We start from the raw sequence: 17328 nt of genomic DNA, 5'->3' as shown, positions 1-17328 counted from the left end.
AAATAAATGATAGATAAATGTAATATATATTACATTTAACACAAACACCATTTCCCTCCAGTGGTACCAAACTTCACAACGTAGAAAAAGAGGCATAGCATTTATAGGATGTTTTACAGTACACTGCAGCTGCTCTTCAAGCCAAACTCAGTTTCAAGTCTCTATGATGTGTAACTGTCTCCTTTCATGGACAATTCATTACATTGATCACTTTATTACATAATTATTTCAGCTCAAAAAACATGTAAAAGATATAAAACAATCAAGTAGTATTTCAAACAGGAAAGAACGCAGAGGTTGTTGTTGCATAAGATTGTGAATGGTTCCGGGTGTCATATTTTTACAACGGGCACTTAAAAACCTAGCAAGAACAGGTCGACATCTAGGTACACTTCTCCTACAGGTAGTGTGTACACAGGTAATAGGTCATAAAAGGCACTGTGAGAACATTGCTATGGTGGGTTGCTGGGTGTGACCAAATTCCACCCTGGAACATTGACAGGATAATATGGTGGTAATAGACATACAGTGGGGCAAAAAAGTATTTAGTCAGCCACCAATTGTGCAAGTTCTCCCACTTAAAAAGATGAGGCCTGTAATTTTCATCATAGGTACACTTCAACTATGACAGACAAAACTGGGATTTTTTTTCTCTCCAGAAAATCACATTGTAGGATTTTGAATGAATTTTTTTGCAAATTATGGTGGAAAATAAGTATTTGGTCACCTACAAAGAAGCAAGATTTCTGGCTCTCACAGACCTGTAACTTCTTTAAGAGGCTCCTCTGTCCTCCACTCATTACCTGTATTAATGGCACCTGTATGAACTTGTTATCAGTATAAAAGACACCTGTCCACAACCTCAAACAGTCACACTCCAAACTCCACTATGGCCAAGACCAAAGAGCTGTCAAAGGACACCAGAAACAAAATTGTAGACCTTCACCAGGCTGGAAAGACTGAATCTGCAATAGGTAAGCAGCTTGGTTTGAAGAAATCAACTGTGGGAGCAATTTTTAGGAAATGGAAGACATACAAGACCACTGATAATCTCCCTCGATCTGGGGCTCCACGGCAAGATCTCACCCTGTGGGGTCAAAATGATCACAAGAACGGTGAGCAAAAATCCCAGAACCACACGGGGGGGACCTAGTGAATGACCTGCAGAGAGCTGGGACCAAAGTAACAAAGCCTACCATCAGTAACACACTACGCCGCCAGGGACTCAAATCCTGCAGTGCCAGACGTGTCCCCCTGCTTAAGCCAGTACATGTCCAGGCCCGTCCGAAGTTTGCTAGAGAGCATTTGGATGATCCAGAAGAAGATTGGTTTCATCTGACCATATGACATTCTCCCAAAGTATAACTTTTTGGTAAAAACTCAACTCGTCGTGTTTGGAGGACAAAGAATGCTGAGTTGCATCCAAAGAACACCATACCTACTGTGAAGCATGGGGGTGGAAACATCATGCTTTGGGGCTGTTTTTCCTGCAAAGGGACCAGGATGACTGATCCGTGTAAAGGAAAGAATGAATGGGGCCGTGTATCGTGAGATTTTGAGTGAAAACCTCCATCCATCTCAACCCCATAGAAAATCTTTGGAGGGAGTTGAAAGTCCGTGTTGCCCAGCAACAGCCCCAAAACATCACTGCTCTAGAGGAGATCTGCATGGAGGAATGGGCCAAAATACCAGCAACAGTGTGTGAAAACCTTGTGAAGACTTATAGAAAACATTTGACCTCTGTCATTGCCAACAAAGGGTATATAAAGTATTGAGAAACTTTTGTTATTGACCAAATACTTATTTTCCACAATAATTTGCAAATACATTTTCTGGATTTTTCCTTCTCACATTTTGTCCCGTCATAGTTGAAGTGTACCTATGATGAAAATTACAGGCCTAATCTTTTTAAGTGGGAGAACTTGCACAATTGGTGGCTGACAATACTTTTTTGCCCCACTGTACACAGAAGAGGGTGTAAGTCTGTTTAACCAAAATACCATTTGTAAATATTGTGCACAACCCTGTACTCCTTATGTTTTCCTACATGGTCACAGGCATAACAAATAGATTGGATGAACTCTTGACTCAGTTGAATTAGATGTTGCTGAGCAAATAAGTTTCTACGCCACTGAAAGTAGCGCAGATATGCCTCATCATCCTTGTCCAACTTCAGGAGGAATTCAGCCAGGGCTTTTGCATTGGGAAAATCATTAACATGGATGAAGGAATCTCCCGGGACAAAGTCCTCATAGTTCTGTCTCGGTGGGCCCAATACTACTGGCACTGTTCCTGCTGCAAGTGGTCCATTAAGCTTCTCAGTGATGTAGTCTCTGTGGACTGAGTTCTCAAAGGAGAGGTAGAACTTACAGCTGGAGAGTGTTGAGTAGTAGTCCTCATATCTCAAGAATCTTGCAAAGGCTTTTCCATAGACATCCACCTTAATATGTTTGACAAGTTCTCTGTAATAGTTATCCCTTACGGCTGTTCCAGTTGCAGGGTTATTGTTACTCACAATCCAGCAAACTAATTTATCCTTCTTGGGTAGCACAAAGTCCCCACCCTGACCTTTCCTTGCAGTTAAGCGCCAACGTACAGGGATGTCTGCATCTTCCCTATAACTCAAGGTCAAGTTGAAAAGGTTCTCTAGACCAGGTATTCTAATTGTGTTTGTAGGTGATTCCACATGATACCAGATCCACTTCTGGAATGGTGGTCGAGGTGATGGAGGCAAGTTGGATAAATCATGTTTGATGGATTTGTGAAAGATGAGCACCCCGTCTGCCTTGTTGTACAGAGACCGGTCATCTGTCAGTTGGCAGCCATCAATGTTGAAGAAAGTGGTGCAATCGCTAAAATCAAACCTGCGGTTTTCAGGCCAGAACCACAACAGCATGATGGGCTTGTCTGGCTCTGGCTGCTTCTTAGACAAGGAGCTGTTCTCAGGTGGGTTTGAGTAATGATGTGGCAAAGCAGGCTGGGGAGGGCAGATCTGAGATGGAGCTGATTGATAGTACATTACAAACAGCGTCAGAAATCCTCCTATACCAAGGATCCCCACCAAGATGATACGCAAAGGTCCAGTAAGGAATGTACTAGGCAGCATTTTGGCTCCTGTAAAGAGCAAAAGAAAAACATTACATTCACACAAAGAAATGCAACTAAATGAAGAATTTTGTTTAACTGTTATTAAACAGCTTGTGTGTACACACAAAGTAAAAGAAAATAAACTGGTGCATATTAAAAACACATAGCCCTCATCCTGTGCCCGAAAGACAACTCTCTCATAAAAGCGATAAAGAGCTAATACCCAGGAGCGGCAGGCAGCCTAGCGGTTAGAGGCAATCCTAGACGAATTCCGTGTCTGACGGTTCAAATCTGGCAGTAAGTGGTATCAAATCCTAGATGCCATTGCCTGCTGTTGTGCCCTTAAGCAAGGCACTTAACCCCCCACAACAACAGCTCCCCAGGCACCCAGTGTGGCAGCCCCCCCACACCTCTCCAAAACACAAACATAAATATTTTGTAGGGGTTAGGTTAAAAGCGGAAGTCAAATTTCAGTTGGACCTTGTGTGCAATTGATCAATAAAGTGATCTTAATATAAATAAAATCATCAAGTTTTCAGACGACACTACAGTGGTAGGCTTGATTACCAACAACGATGAGACCGCCTACAGGGAGGAGGTGAGGGCTCTGGGAGTGTGGTGTCAGGAAAATAACCTCTAACTTCAACAAAACTAAGGAGATGATTGTGGACATCAGGAAACAGCAGAGGGAGCACCCCCCTATCCACATCGATGGGACCGCAATGGAGAAGGTGGAAAGCTTCAAGTTCCACGGTGTACACATCACTAACAAACTGAAATGGTCTACCCATACAGACAGTGTGGTGAAGGCGCAACAGCGCTTCTTCAACCTCAGGAGGCTAAAGAAATTTGGCCTAAAAGCCTCAAATTTTTACAGAAGCACAATTGAGAGCATCCTGTCGGGCTGTATCACTGCCTGGTATGGCAACTGCACCGCCCACAAAGCTCTCCAGAGGGTGGAGCGGTCTGCCCAACGCATTACCGGGGACAAACTTTCCACCCTCCTGGACACCTACAGCACCCAAGGAAGGCCCAAAAAGGCCAAAAAGATGAAGGACAACAATCTGAGCCACTGCCTGTTCACCCCGCTATCATCCAGAAGGCGAGGTCAGTACAGGCGCATCAAAGCTGGGACAGAGAAGCTGTTTTTCAGTCTCTATCGCAAGGCCATCAGACTGCTAAAGAGCCATCACTAGCACATCAAAGGCAGCTGCCTATTGACATAGATTAGGAATCACTGGCCACTTTTAGAAATGGTTCACTAGCCACTTTAAAAAGATTCCTTATCTAGCATTACTCATCTCATACAGTTGAAGTCAGAAGTTTACATACACCTTAGTCAAATACATTTAAACTCAGTTTCACAATTCCTGACATTTAATCCTAGTAGTCCTCACACACGCTTTTTCAGTTCTGCCCACAAGTTCTATAGGATTGAGGTCAGGGCTTTATGATGGCCACTCCAATACCTTGACTTTGTTGTCCTTAAGCCAATTTGCCACAACTTTGGAAGTATGCTTGGGGTCATTGTCCATTTGGAAGACCCATTTGCGACCAAGCTTTAACTTCCTGACTGATGTCTTGAGATGTTGCTTCAATAAATCCACATAATATTCTTGCCTCAGGATGCAATCTATTTTGTGAAGTTCACCAGTCCCTCCTGCAGAAAAGCCCCCCCACAACATGATACTGCCACCCCCGTGCTTCACGGTTGGGATGCTGTTCTTCGGCTTGAAAGCCTCCCCCTTTTTCCTCCAAACATAACAATGGTCATTATGGTCAAAGAGTTCATTTTTGTTTCATCAGACTAGAGGACATTCCTCCAAAAAGTACGATCTTTGTCCACATGTGCAGTTGCAAACTGTAGTCTGGCTTTTTATGGCAGTTTTGGAGCAGTGGCTTCTTCCTTGCTGAGTGGCCTTTCAGGTTATGTCGATATAGGACTCGTTTTACTGTGGATATAGATACTTTTGTACCCATTTCCTCCAGCATCTTCACAAGGTCCTTTGCTGTTGATCTGGGATTGATTTGCACTATTTGCACCAAAGTACCTTCATCTCTAGGAGACAGAATGAGTCTCGTTCCTGAGCGGTACGACATCTGCGTGGTCCCATGGTGTTTATACTTGCGTACTATTGTTTGTGCAGATGAACGTGGTACCTTCAGGCATTTCGAAATTGCTCCCAAGGATGAACCAGACTTGGAGGTCTACAATTTGTTTTCTGAGGTCTTGGCTGATTTCATTTGATTTTCTCATGATGTCAAGCAAAGCAGCACAGAGTATGAAGGTAAGCCTTGAAATACATCCACAGGTACACCTCCAGTTGACTCAAATGATGTCAATTAGCCTATCAGAGCAGTTATTGCGGCTGAGCAGTTATTGCACCTAGACGTTTCCACTTCACAATAACAGCACTTACAGTTGAGCGGGGCAGCTCTAGCAGTGCAAAAATTTGACGAACTGACCTGTTGGAACGGTGGCATCCTATGACGGTGCCACGTTGAAAGTCATTGAGCTCTTCAGTAAGGCCATTCTACTGCCAATGTTTGTCTACTGCCAATGTTTGTGCTCGATTTTATACACCGGTCAGCAACGGGTGTGGCTGAAATAGCCAAATCCACTAATTGGAAGTTGTGTCCACATACTTTTGTATATATAGTGTAGGTAGAGATAGCGGGTTGTGTGTGGGTAGTAAAAAGTAGGGTCAAAAACAAACAAATGACCTAATGCTGGTTCAAACAGGCATCATTGCATACCTACACTTACCAATGGAATGAGTTAATAACTCCCATGCCAAATTTCCCACTGACAATTTCAGATTATAGGCATACACTAAACGGCAATGGTGGATTATGAGCACCAAAAAACAAAAATTTAAAAAAATTGGCGCTGGTCACTAAATACGAAGAGAAGTGTGGTTGAGTTCCGATCATCGAGTTCCTGTCATCTGCTACAACATTCTGTTGCGTAGCCTAGGCAAACACCTTGCAAATAAATGTGTGCATAATGGCAACTATTATCAACTTTATCCATGGTGCTTTACTAACAGTATTATTTCCCCCTTACGACTATAGGCTAGTTGGCTATGTGAGCACGCCCAATAAAACTAATTATCTTGGGATCCTGGAGACCAGAGTATGCCCCATTTCAAGCTGCTCTCCAAATTCGCTCCAACACCGCTATTTTGCAGCCCATTATAAATCTATAGCGGCACACTAGATTACCCACTAATGTGAAAGTAAATTACAGGCCCATCCAACGGCTGTCGGAAAAATGAACAATGAATCAGGGGTTTTAGCAAGAGTCTGTGGGAGGAGAGGCAACTCAAGTAATAAGCATATGAGACTACTTCATTGGAAGTGTAGCCTACATAAAACACCATGCCATTACGACATATAGGCCTGCTGGCCTAGCTGTTACTCTAAAATATACTATGCAGTGTTGGCATACCCAGGGGATTGAGAATAACATTGTAGCGAATTCGAAGGGCACCATGTCTGCAGGCAACTCCATGCCTCTTCGCAGTCTGACAATGCACAACAGCCGTTAGAATGGTGTTGCTTTGGGGATACCGTGTGTGTGTGTGACGCCTGTTTGACGCACATACCTCCCGCAATCGCCAAAATATAACAGCCAAAGGACAACTTTGGTTGAATGTCGTAAAGGACCAGTCGCCGAAACTGAAGAGATATAGCTAGCTTGTTAACAACCCCCTTTTCCACAGAAAAAAAAACGAGACAGAGGTTTGCTAGCTATGATAGCTAGCTAGCTGGGATTTTCTAAAAGGAATCTGCCTCCCGAAAAAAGCTTCTCCCAAGTGGGTGTAACCTACTCCCATTGCCTGCTGCACTGCTTTTTGGATTCCACCTGACAATGTGTTGACCGTCTGCCCTGTCTCCCCTTGTCTGGTACAGGTACCCCCGAGCTTTTGCTCGCCTCCAGCACAAACGCACTGTTGGGGCGAGTGACGCTTTGAACTTACAATGGCCCCAAGTCGTTATATATTTTTTCTTGTGCTTTATGCTATTTGCCTCATGACTCCAGTGTGCTTTGTGACTATAAAAGGTGCTCGTTTACCCAACCGACTGACTGCAGACTGTTTGTTCCCACACTCGGGACCCCGACTATTGGTTACATGGACTCTTGGCCTACCATCCTATTTTAACCACCTCTCACCGGCTTTGTATTCATGTTACCTGATTAAATTGCTGTACAATATGATCTTGTTGCCATCTGATGCACATTCAAATGTCAAATCAACACTGCAGAGCTCTCCCTGTCCTCTGCCGTGCCCTGATTGTATTACCACTGATTATATCTGGAAATGTGCATGTACACCCTGGCCCATCTACTGTTGCTAGTCCCAATTCTGCTCTGATTTCGGCTTCACTGATTTCTGCTCTCCTAAAAGCCTGGGTTTTCTGCACGTTAACACTAGAAGCTTATTACCTAAAATGGATCAATTGAAAGTGTGGGTTCACAGCTCCAATCCAGAGGTGTTGTTCATTACTGAGATTTGGTTAAGGAAGTGTGTTTTGAATACTGATGTTAACCTTTCTGGTTTTAACTGCTTTTGGAAAGACAGATCTTCCAAAGGTGGTGGAATGGCAATCTTTGTTGACTGTTGCTGGGTGCTATCGTCTTCCATCAGCACCAGCCTGTGCCCTTCCTGCCCTATGCTCTCTCCTGGCCATTTACACTAAGTCTGAATTTGTCCTGCTAGGTGACCTAAACTGGGACATGCTTAAACCACCTGACCAAGTCATAAAGCAATGGGACTCCCTAAATCTTTCTCAGATTATTACCAACCCGACTCGGTATGATTCCAAACACCCAGAAAAGGCTACTCTTTGATGTTATCCTCACAAATAATCCTGATAGGTCATTACAGAAAACACCAGACTGATACCTTAGTGACTACTATTTTACAGCCTGTGTTCGTGATGGCTGCTCAGTGAAACGACCTGTCCTGATTTGTCATAGACATTTGCTAAAAACTTTAATGAGCAAGCCTTCCTTCATGACCTGGCCTCTAAAATGGTATAGAATCAGCTTGATCCCCTCTGTCGAAGATGCTTGGACCTTCTTTTTTGATATTTTCAGTGGTATGTTAAACAAGTCCCCATAAAGAAAATGAGAATTAAATACAGGTTCAGCCCCTGGTTTGGCTGTGATCTGTCAGAGTTACTCCACTTCAAGAATTCCATTTGGCGAAAGGCTCGGCACACGCATAAATCAGGCTGACTGGCTCACGTACAGGCGAATTAAAAAAGTGCACTCAGGCTATCTGGAAGGTCAAAGTTAGTTACTTTAAGGAGCAGTTCTCCAAGAAGTTCTAGAGGTTAAAGACCTGGAGAATAAACCCTCCTCCTCAAAGCTGCCCATGTCCCTTAATGATGTGGTTGTTACTGACAAAGAGCACATGGCCGAGCTCTTTAAATCACTACTTCATTAACTCAACCATGCCTCCTTGCCTGTCCAACATTTCCTCATCTCCCACCCCTTTGAATGCAACAAGCCCCGATGCTCCTCCCTCTTTTTCCCCTACAAAGTTTCTCCCTGCAGGCAGTCACTGAGTTCGAGGTGCTAAAGGAGCTCCTTAAACTTGACCCCCAAAAAACATCTGGGTCAGATGGTTTAGACCCTTTCTTCTTTAAGGTTGCAGCCCCTATTATCGCTAAGCCTGTCTCTCCTTTCTGGCGAGGTTCCCATTGCTTGGAAGGCAGCCACGGTGCATCCTTTATTTGAAGGGGGATATCAAGCTGATCCTAACTGTCATTGGCCAATTTCTAATTTTCCCTGTTTATCAAAAGTGTTGAAAAACTTGTCAATAATCAACTGACTAACTTTCTTGTCTATAGTATTCTCTCTGGTTTCTGCTCAGGTTATGGTTGTGTCACTGCAACTTTAAATGTTCTCAATGATGTCACCATTGCCCTGGATTCTAAGCAATATTGTGCTGTTATTTATACTGACTTGGACAAAACTTTTGATACGGTAGACCATTCCATTCTTGTGGGCCGGCTAAGGAGTATTGGTGTACAAGGGGTCTTTGGCCTGGTTTGTTAACTACCTCTCTCAGAGTACAGTATAAAGTCAGAACATCTGCCGTCTCAGCCACTGCCCGTCACAAAGGGAGTATCCCAAGGCTCGATCCAAGGCCCCACGCTCTCCTCAATTTACATCAACAACATAGCTCAGGCAGTAGGAAGCACTCTCATCCATTCATATGCAAATGCTAGTCTTATACCCCTCCCCGGATTGTGATAAACGCTCTACAACAACGCTTTCGTAGTGTCCAATAAGCTTTCTCTGCCCTTTACCTTTTGTTTTGGAGGTGTTCAGACCAAGGTAATGTGGTTTGATAAGAAGAATGCCCTTCCGCCCACTGGTGTGATTACTACCTGAGGATTTAGACCTGGAGGTAGTCACCTCATACAAGTACCTGGGAGTTCGGCTACATGGTACACTGTTTTTCTCAGCACATATAAAACCTGCAGGCTAAAGTTAAATCTAGACTTGGTTTCCTCTATCGTAATCGCACTTCTTTCATCCCAGCTAAACCTGATACAGATGACCATCATACCCATGCTAGATTACAGAGACGTAATTTATAGATCAGCATGAAAGCGTGCTCTCGAGCGGCTAGATGTTCTTCACCATTCGGCCATCAGATTTGCCACCAATGCACCTTACAGGACACATCACTGCACTCTATACTCTTCTGTAAACTGGTCATCCTCTGTATACCTGTCGCAAGACCCACTGGTTGATGCTTATTTATAAAAACACTCACCCCTATCTGAGAAACCTACTGCAACCCTAATCCTCCACATACAACACCTGTTTTGACAGTCACGTTCTGTTAAAGGTCTCCAAAGCACACACATTTATTTTCACGATTTGGACATGAATCTGGCGTTCTGCCCCTGAACAAGGCAGTTAACCCACTGTTCCTAGGCCATCATTGTAAATAAGAATGTGTTCTTAACTGACCTCAAACAAGGTTCAGAATGTACACTCGCATTGCACACCCTTTAGTTTGTCCATTTTCATCTCACATGGTTTTACATGAATTTTTCAAACTTTCTAATTTCAATAGCTCCTTGGTCATGTGACCTACTGACCTCAAAACTACTTTCAGAATGTCCACGGACTGGCAGAGACGGGCGCAGTGAGGTGTCCAATGCAGAAACGCAACCGATCCCGGAGAAGCTGGCGGGAGCCCCGGGAGAGTTCTCTTTTCTTTGTGAAGGGCAGGGCGCCCTGGAATGGGTTCGCCCGAGAGAGTCACTCCTTCGCCACCATGGAAGTTTGTTGTATGGCCAATCTCGTGGTCTCGTGAGCGGCTGTGTGCGGGGGTTTGTCAGGGTGGTGTCTGTCAGCAGACCGGTTGGGGGGGGTTCGGCGGCGACTCTGGATACGCGAACTGCCCCTTCTCGTGGATCTCCCCAGCTACGGCACATGCCGACCCCGTTCGCGCGGCGCATAGCAGCTGACTTAGAACTGTTGCGGACCAGGGGAATCGACTGTTTAATTAAAACAAAGCATTGAAGACCCAAGGTGGGTGTTGACGCAATGTGATATCTGCCCAGTGCTCTAAATGTCAAAGTGAAGAAATTCAATGAAATTCCAACCCCTACTCTGTCACTTGTTTGAGGGAGTCTCTCCAACGGCTAGGATACATACTGTCTCTAGCATGTTAGTACAGGGGGTAAAGGGAGATAATGAGGTAGCCCTCTAGCAGTTCTCTTCCAATCTCTCCCTCTATGTCACCTGTTTTCAGGTGTCACTAACGATGCAAACCAAACAGGAGTTAGCTGCAGATGGTGACAGCTGTTGATTGTTTACAGAAGGCGGCAGTCGGTCCTGGAATACAGGGCTTTCGGTCAAGCATGAAAATGTGAGGGCGGCTCCACCAGACTCAATGATTTTCTGCTCTTGTAAACTAATCCTGACCTTGACAGGAAGCCAATCTAATAATAATGGCTCGAACACATCCCTGGCTTTTGCTGGGGGGGTTTAAAGTCCTGGGAGACAGCTGTGTACTATGTGGTGAAACGTTTTAAACACCCCCCCCATATTCTGGGGCGGCAGGTAGCCTAGTAGTTAGAGAGTTGGGCCAGTAACCGAAAGGTTGCTAGATCGAATCCCCAAGCTGACAAGGTCAAAATCTGGCGTTCTGCCCCTGAACAAGGCAGTTAACCCACTGTTCCTAGGCCATCATTGTAAATAAGAATGTGTTCTTAACTGACTTGCCTAGTTAAATAAAGGTTAAATAAAAACTTAGCTAACTCTAAACCGAAGGTTTGAATCGAAAGCTGGCTTTGGCTGGACCCGCTAACAGTGGAGCACTAAATGGAGATGGAATGTGCCTAGCGGTTATGGACACTGCCAGGTCTCAGGTTCGCCGGGGTGCGGGACTCTACACATTCTTTGTGGGAGCTCTCCTCCACGCTCCTTGGAGCATGTAGTGGAGATGACATGTGCCTTACCATTAGCTGACACTACCAGGCCTAGGCTTGCCTGTGTGGGACACCACACATTGTATTTGTGGAGGTCTCCTCTATGCTCACTAGACTCGAGGCGGAGACTAAACCCATTGGCCCCGCAGTGATAGGGCAATGCATGGATCTGGCTCATGCCCTACGAAGTGAGGAGAGGCATCTCCAGCTTGTCTGGGGAGGAAGTCCTACATCTGATGTGGGTAGTACCATCAACGCCCATTGATTTTCTGTGGACCCATAAAATGGACGGAAGCAGCCTAGGATCACTTGATGAAATTCAAAGGAGCGTACCCAACTGTAGTAATCCTGTAGTAATCCTGTAGTAATCCTGTAGTAATCCGGAAGAACAACAGGTTCAGACATTTGGTGTATGTGCTTGGCTGAGGAGCCAATGGTGCGAAGCTACTATCTGTGGGATTATGACTGAACGCCTCCAAGTCAGAATCCCCCCCTAAACGTAATGATACCTTAGCGACGCGGATCTTCGGTTGGCCCAGGACAGCCTGCCTCTTTTGGCAGATGAGTAGAGCCGTCCGTGATCGAGTTGGGGTGCGGCTTGGTGAGTTGCTGCCCCTCTCCTGATGCGCACCGCATGTTTGTGGGGAACCTGGTGCTAAATCACTCGTAGACGACCCGATTCTGGGTTAAGGTTTCGTACGTAGCAGAGCAGCTCACTCGCTGCGATCTATTGAAAGTCAGCCCTCGATCCAAACTTTTTTCGGGGACGGAAGGAGTCTTCCTCCACCATCCTCCTTCTTTACTTACCAGGTGCACGCAGAAGGGCCAGAGACCAGACACCGAGTGTGAGGGGGCACAGGCAGGCGGGTAGAAGGCATAAAACATTGACATTGGGCTCAGGATAGGTAGGGGGCTATGTGGTGGTCACCCATCCACCGGTGGGACTGTGAGTCAGCTGTGGAAGTCAAAGGGTCCCCAGGTGCACGAGGAGGCCTCCCCCAAGGCGGGGGGCACTCAGAGTCCGAGCGGGGGCGGCCGGACTCGGGGGGCTGGGAGCAGCACTCGGGCTGTGGAGGTTGGAGTAGGGACTTTGTCTCTGAGCGTTAAAAAGTAGGTGGGTCACTAGGTGCACAGAGCCTGTTTCACAGGGTTCCTGACAGTGGGACTATACACGTCTTAGTAATTCCAGATAGTAAGCTATACTTTAAGGCCAAAGGAGAGGGGTGTTGACCAGGTAGGTGTGGAGGCCTGTAGTTCCAGGGAGTAAGCTCTCAGGCCCAGGGAGAGGGCAGGCAGGGAGTGTAGGCCTAGAGGCCAGGAGACAGAGGTCACCAATCCCCACCCTCCTCTATATTCCTTACATGTTGTGGCTAGTCAAATACTCTCTATAGAACAAACTTCAAGTCAGGACAGTCAAACAAAATTAATAATTAATGTATGTGTGTTATATTAAACAGAGGGAGTAAAATGTAGGCAAGCAATAAACATTTCAGAACTATTAGACAAATAAGACATGTGAGAGATTTATTTATAGACGACACTTGAAACAAAGAGCGAAACCGAAAACTGCAGACATTACTAGTGCCTCCCCATCAATAATGAAACGCAGCCTGACGTGATCCTTGACAACTGCCTTGAAGGACACACATAAAAAATGCTTTCTGCTACTAAGATCAGTGGTATGTAGGCTAAACTGACAACGGAGTGAAGAGCAAAAATCTCAACTAGCAAGCAAGTCGCAGCAATGAAGAAGTGTGTGTGTGTGTGTGTGTGTGTGTGTGTGTGTGTGTGTGTGGGGGGGGTTCGGCCTCAACTTCGTATCCGGCCTAACACCCGTGCCAATATAGCCTCAACAGCGGCTTCTCGGGCATTATCACTTAAATTATCGAAAGGCGGAAATCAATTTAACTGAGCATTCGCAGTATGGCTAAATCTAGCGGACTAAAACTCCGCTAGGAAAACCTAGTGTGATGATCTGTTGCATAAGTTGCCTTTACACAGGAAGCACAATTCTGATCTTTGCCCCTAGCCTAATTATTTTCACAATTAAAGCTGCCTGTCTAAACGCAGCCTAACGAATCCGTTTTTACAAAAAAGTGGGCAACCTTCTAAATAGTAGCCTAAAGTATGACTAGTAAGCTTGGGGGACCGATTTCACACACAAAAAAAAAACATTTTAGGGCTAAGTTCATAGTTAGAACCTTCGTATGAGGTTCATTACATCTCCGAGCTATTTTCCAAAACCATCGTTTTTAACGTTGCATTTAACATTCGTAATCTAGGGTCTGTCCCAGACCACTCGTAAAACAGCTAAATGCATAGTTAATGCTTTTTTTGCCCTCCCGTGTCACTTTATACACAGACCTCCGCTAAACATATAATCACATGGTTTATCCGTCTTCTCTGTGACCGCTGATAATTTAGGAAGTTGACGACAAAAAGTAGCACGTCTTTGCAATTGATACAAACAAGCGACGCATACAGATATGCTGAAAACAATAAAAATAAACACTAGACTATAGGCCCTTTTCAGTCATATTGAAATATATTTCGTGGTCAATCAATTGAGTTCTATTGTTAGTTGTGGGCGACTAATTTGTCTCAATACATTTCAGGATGTGTAGCCTAACAAATGCACAATGTGCCTAAATCGGTGATTTAGTGCATTTTCATTGGCAAACGGAATAAGCCCCTCTATTTGCAGCCGTTGGTGGCCTATTAATATATATCAGCTGATTAGTTGTCAGTATTGTGAACGAATTATAGAGTTAAGAAAATATTTAAATTGAGAAAGCGGATACGAGTGCTCTTCTTGAGATCCTATCACTATTGACACATGCTCTAACCACGCACCTAGCGACCGTTCTTTCTACGTGGTGTTTTGAGAAACGCATGTTCGGCCTACATCTTCGGCTGCTGTAGGAAAACTGCATCGTTAAAATACTCGTAAACCTAAATTATATCGCTATCGGGAAACTGGGCACAGCACAAGATGTAGTTTGAGTGAGTAGTAGACAATACATTTCGGACACAGCCTCAGACATATAAAAGTCAGTCCTGTAAAACATACAAGTACATTTCCAGGTATTATTTTACGTGACCATTCAAAACGGAACTCATCAAGGCACCAATAAGTGAAAGCCTGTAAGACAAAAAGATAATGCCTCACCGGTCAACAGGTTGTTCTTGTCACGCCGTATTCAGAGCTTCTCGTCAAGTCATTCATACACACGCCCGATGAGAACTATGTAGCTGTGAGATGTTTCTTTGGTAGGCCTACTCATCAGTTCAATAAAGCGATAGGAAACCACGAGAAGCTGTTTCACAAGATCCTCCAACTACACTGGGTGTGAGAAGGGGAAAAAAACAACTTCTGGACACCCTTATAGTTGGAAAATATAGCATGATTGTCAAGGTGAAATAGAGGTTTGCCTCAGCGGGGAGGGGCAAGCCAGATCGCGTTACTTCCTTCTAAGCCACGCCAATAAACCGTAAAGAAAAACATCCTCCATCGGGTTTCTTTGGAAAGTGGTGATGCAAGAAGTTCTACTTCATACATTTCAGACGTTAGTACGGTTGAAAGTATTGATAATATCGGATAATAATAATAATAGTCACGCCGTTGACTTGACAGCGTGGGAGGAAGTGTGCGTGGTTCATATAAAACCGTACACCAGACACTCATTGTCCATTCTTCTCGCAAAGTTATTTTAGTTGTATCAAGCAAGTTGACTGCTCCCCATTTTTCGGATTGTATCTTCCCATGTCCTGTTTTTAGGATATGTTGTTTCTTAACATGACAGCGCATGATTTATTTAATTGGCCGTCAAATAAGTTAGGCTATTTGATCGGAGAAACCTGCATGATGTAAAAGGTGTCCGTCTCATTACATTGCCATACATTTTATCTCCAGTCTGTAGGCTACAGAAAAGGCCACATACTCTTTCTAACATGTCCTATATCTGCTACATGATTTATTTGTGATATTTTCTTTTTGACCGAACTTTGGTGGAGCGCCCCAGCTATGCGTCTCTCCAACAGCACCCTGGAGAGGCGAGCTGGGAATGGACTAGCAAAATATTTTGTGCCCCTCCCTTTGACAAAGTGGGAACTGTTTATCACAGGGTGGCATCAGCACTCACATAAAAAGGCCACAAGGCACTGGTTGGTTGAGAGAAATTGTCATTGTTTTTTAGCAAAATTATGTTTTATGTGTTGTTGTTGGTGTGACTATCCCCTTTATCGGAGGACATCGGGCTTCCTTGTCTTGTGCTGACTTAGCCCCCCAGCTAGTGTGTGTGTTGGCCACTGTACTCCGGTGCTAACCTTGTCAAGATATCCTCCACTGCTGTGCTCGTTATCGAGGCCACCGGGCACTGTCGTCCTTCGATTATTTAAAACTCCAAAGGGTCACTTCCCTCGATAACCACGTCTAGGAAGGATGTTAGTTTAGCCAGCTATAAATCGTGAGATTCGGATTGCCTCTGTAACAGGGTGGTTATGTTTCCACTTGCCTCGAAAGAAAGGTGTATTTAATGTTCAAGCATTCTTATTGGTTGGTTCAATTCCGATGAAAATAAGGCGTGTTGTGATTGGCCCCGCTTGCAGATGGGGGAGATCGCGAACGTCAGGTGTCCCCAGTATGAAATGTGATGCAAGGGGTAGGTCACATTCTGAGTACTGTTTTCTATTTTATAATGTGTACAAGTTTGCTGTACATTGCTGATTTATACATGTGTGTTCATATGGTACCTGTTAGGGATTGAGGGGATTTCTGGGATGTGTTTTGGTATATGATTGCTGTATATACGTGTGTTAGCTTGCATGCTGGTCACATACGCCCACTGCTAACAGTTGTTTTCATGCTACATATTTTACCATCGACAGCAATCAACATCATCAAGCCCCGCACTTTCCTATTTAACAACAGCAGATAATAAATCATGTTCAACTGGGACCACTGGCTAGGGTGATTTATTTGTACAAAACACAACGCAAGGAGAGTATGATCAACATCTGTTACACCTCTCCTAGGCATCCCTCTCCCCTGGTATTACTAGCACGCTAAAAGCTAGCTAGCAAGTTTACCAACTCAACCTGCTGCCACTGTGTGTTGTCATCTTGGATTACCAAATGACTGCCATAGTTGCGTTTCACATATATAAGCCTACGTTTCAACATGATATGTCTCCTGCTCCAGCCCTGTGGTCATAGCTAGGCTCACTCAAAATAATTTTGCGGGAGCTGTACAACTCCCGCCAGATTATTGTAGCTCTATACCTTTACTGTGTATTGTGGTAGCTGTTGTAATACAGTCTCCTATTACTATTATGTTAGTTAATTTGATTAATAAGTATGTTGCAAAATACATGTTTTTATTATATATATATTTTTTGAGCTGAGAAAACACTGCATCACCATGATGCTGGGCATGCATGGCTGCGCCTCTTGTGGAGCTGAACTACAAGTAGAAGATGGTCATGACCTGTGCTACGCCTGCCGAGGTCGTTGGCCACCTGCGTGTGAGGCCTTTTCTGACCCCTGCATTAACTGCGTCATCCTGTTTGTGAAGGTGAGGGAAGCACGGCTAGCCAGAGTTGATGGCCTGGTTTTCACAGATAATTTACAAGCATCTGGCATTGTTAGCCAGGACCCATCCAGGGCCACGAAACCGATGGCGGCCCCTTGGTGAAAATGTTTTTAAAAATAAGCACCTCAGATCGATTCTTTATCCTCTGAGATAGAGCAGCTAAAAACGCTTTGCGTTCCTTCAAG

The 17328-nt window shown here is 44.6% G+C and overlaps 1 protein-coding gene across 2 annotated transcripts; it reads right to left on the bottom strand.

Annotated features, from left to right (window-relative positions):
• Positions 1–1882: 1882 nt before the first annotated feature.
• LOC112217886 (4-galactosyl-N-acetylglucosaminide 3-alpha-L-fucosyltransferase 9) lies at positions 1883–16052 on the bottom strand. Of its 2 annotated transcripts, none has more exons than XM_024378491.2 (2): positions 15880–16052; positions 1883–3114 (listed from the first exon to the last, which is right to left on the bottom strand). In XM_024378491.2, the coding sequence occupies exon 2, from the start codon at positions 3104–3106 to the stop codon at positions 1988–1990; it is 1119 nt and encodes a 372-aa protein (XP_024234259.1). In that variant the 5' UTR covers positions 3107–3114; positions 15880–16052; the 3' UTR covers positions 1883–1987. The 2 variants fall into 2 exon arrangements, with proteins under 2 accessions (XP_024234259.1, XP_024234258.1); XM_024378490.2 differs by lacking the exon at positions 15880–16052 and adding an exon at positions 14723–14991.
• Positions 16053–17328: the final 1276 nt, after the last annotated feature.

This window comes from Oncorhynchus tshawytscha, linkage group LG18 (assembly GCF_018296145.1).
Source record: "Oncorhynchus tshawytscha isolate Ot180627B linkage group LG18, Otsh_v2.0, whole genome shotgun sequence".
Taxonomy (NCBI): domain Eukaryota; kingdom Metazoa; phylum Chordata; class Actinopteri; order Salmoniformes; family Salmonidae; genus Oncorhynchus; species Oncorhynchus tshawytscha.
The sequence above is the reverse complement of the archived record's forward strand: the minus strand, read 5'-3'. Positions and strand labels throughout refer to the sequence as shown.

What these genes read in the sequence shown, in the direction of transcription:
- LOC112217886 (XM_024378491.2), bottom strand. Translation starts at nt 3,106, where the DNA reads ATGCTGCCTAGTACATTCCTTACTGGACCTTTGCGTATCATCTTGGTG.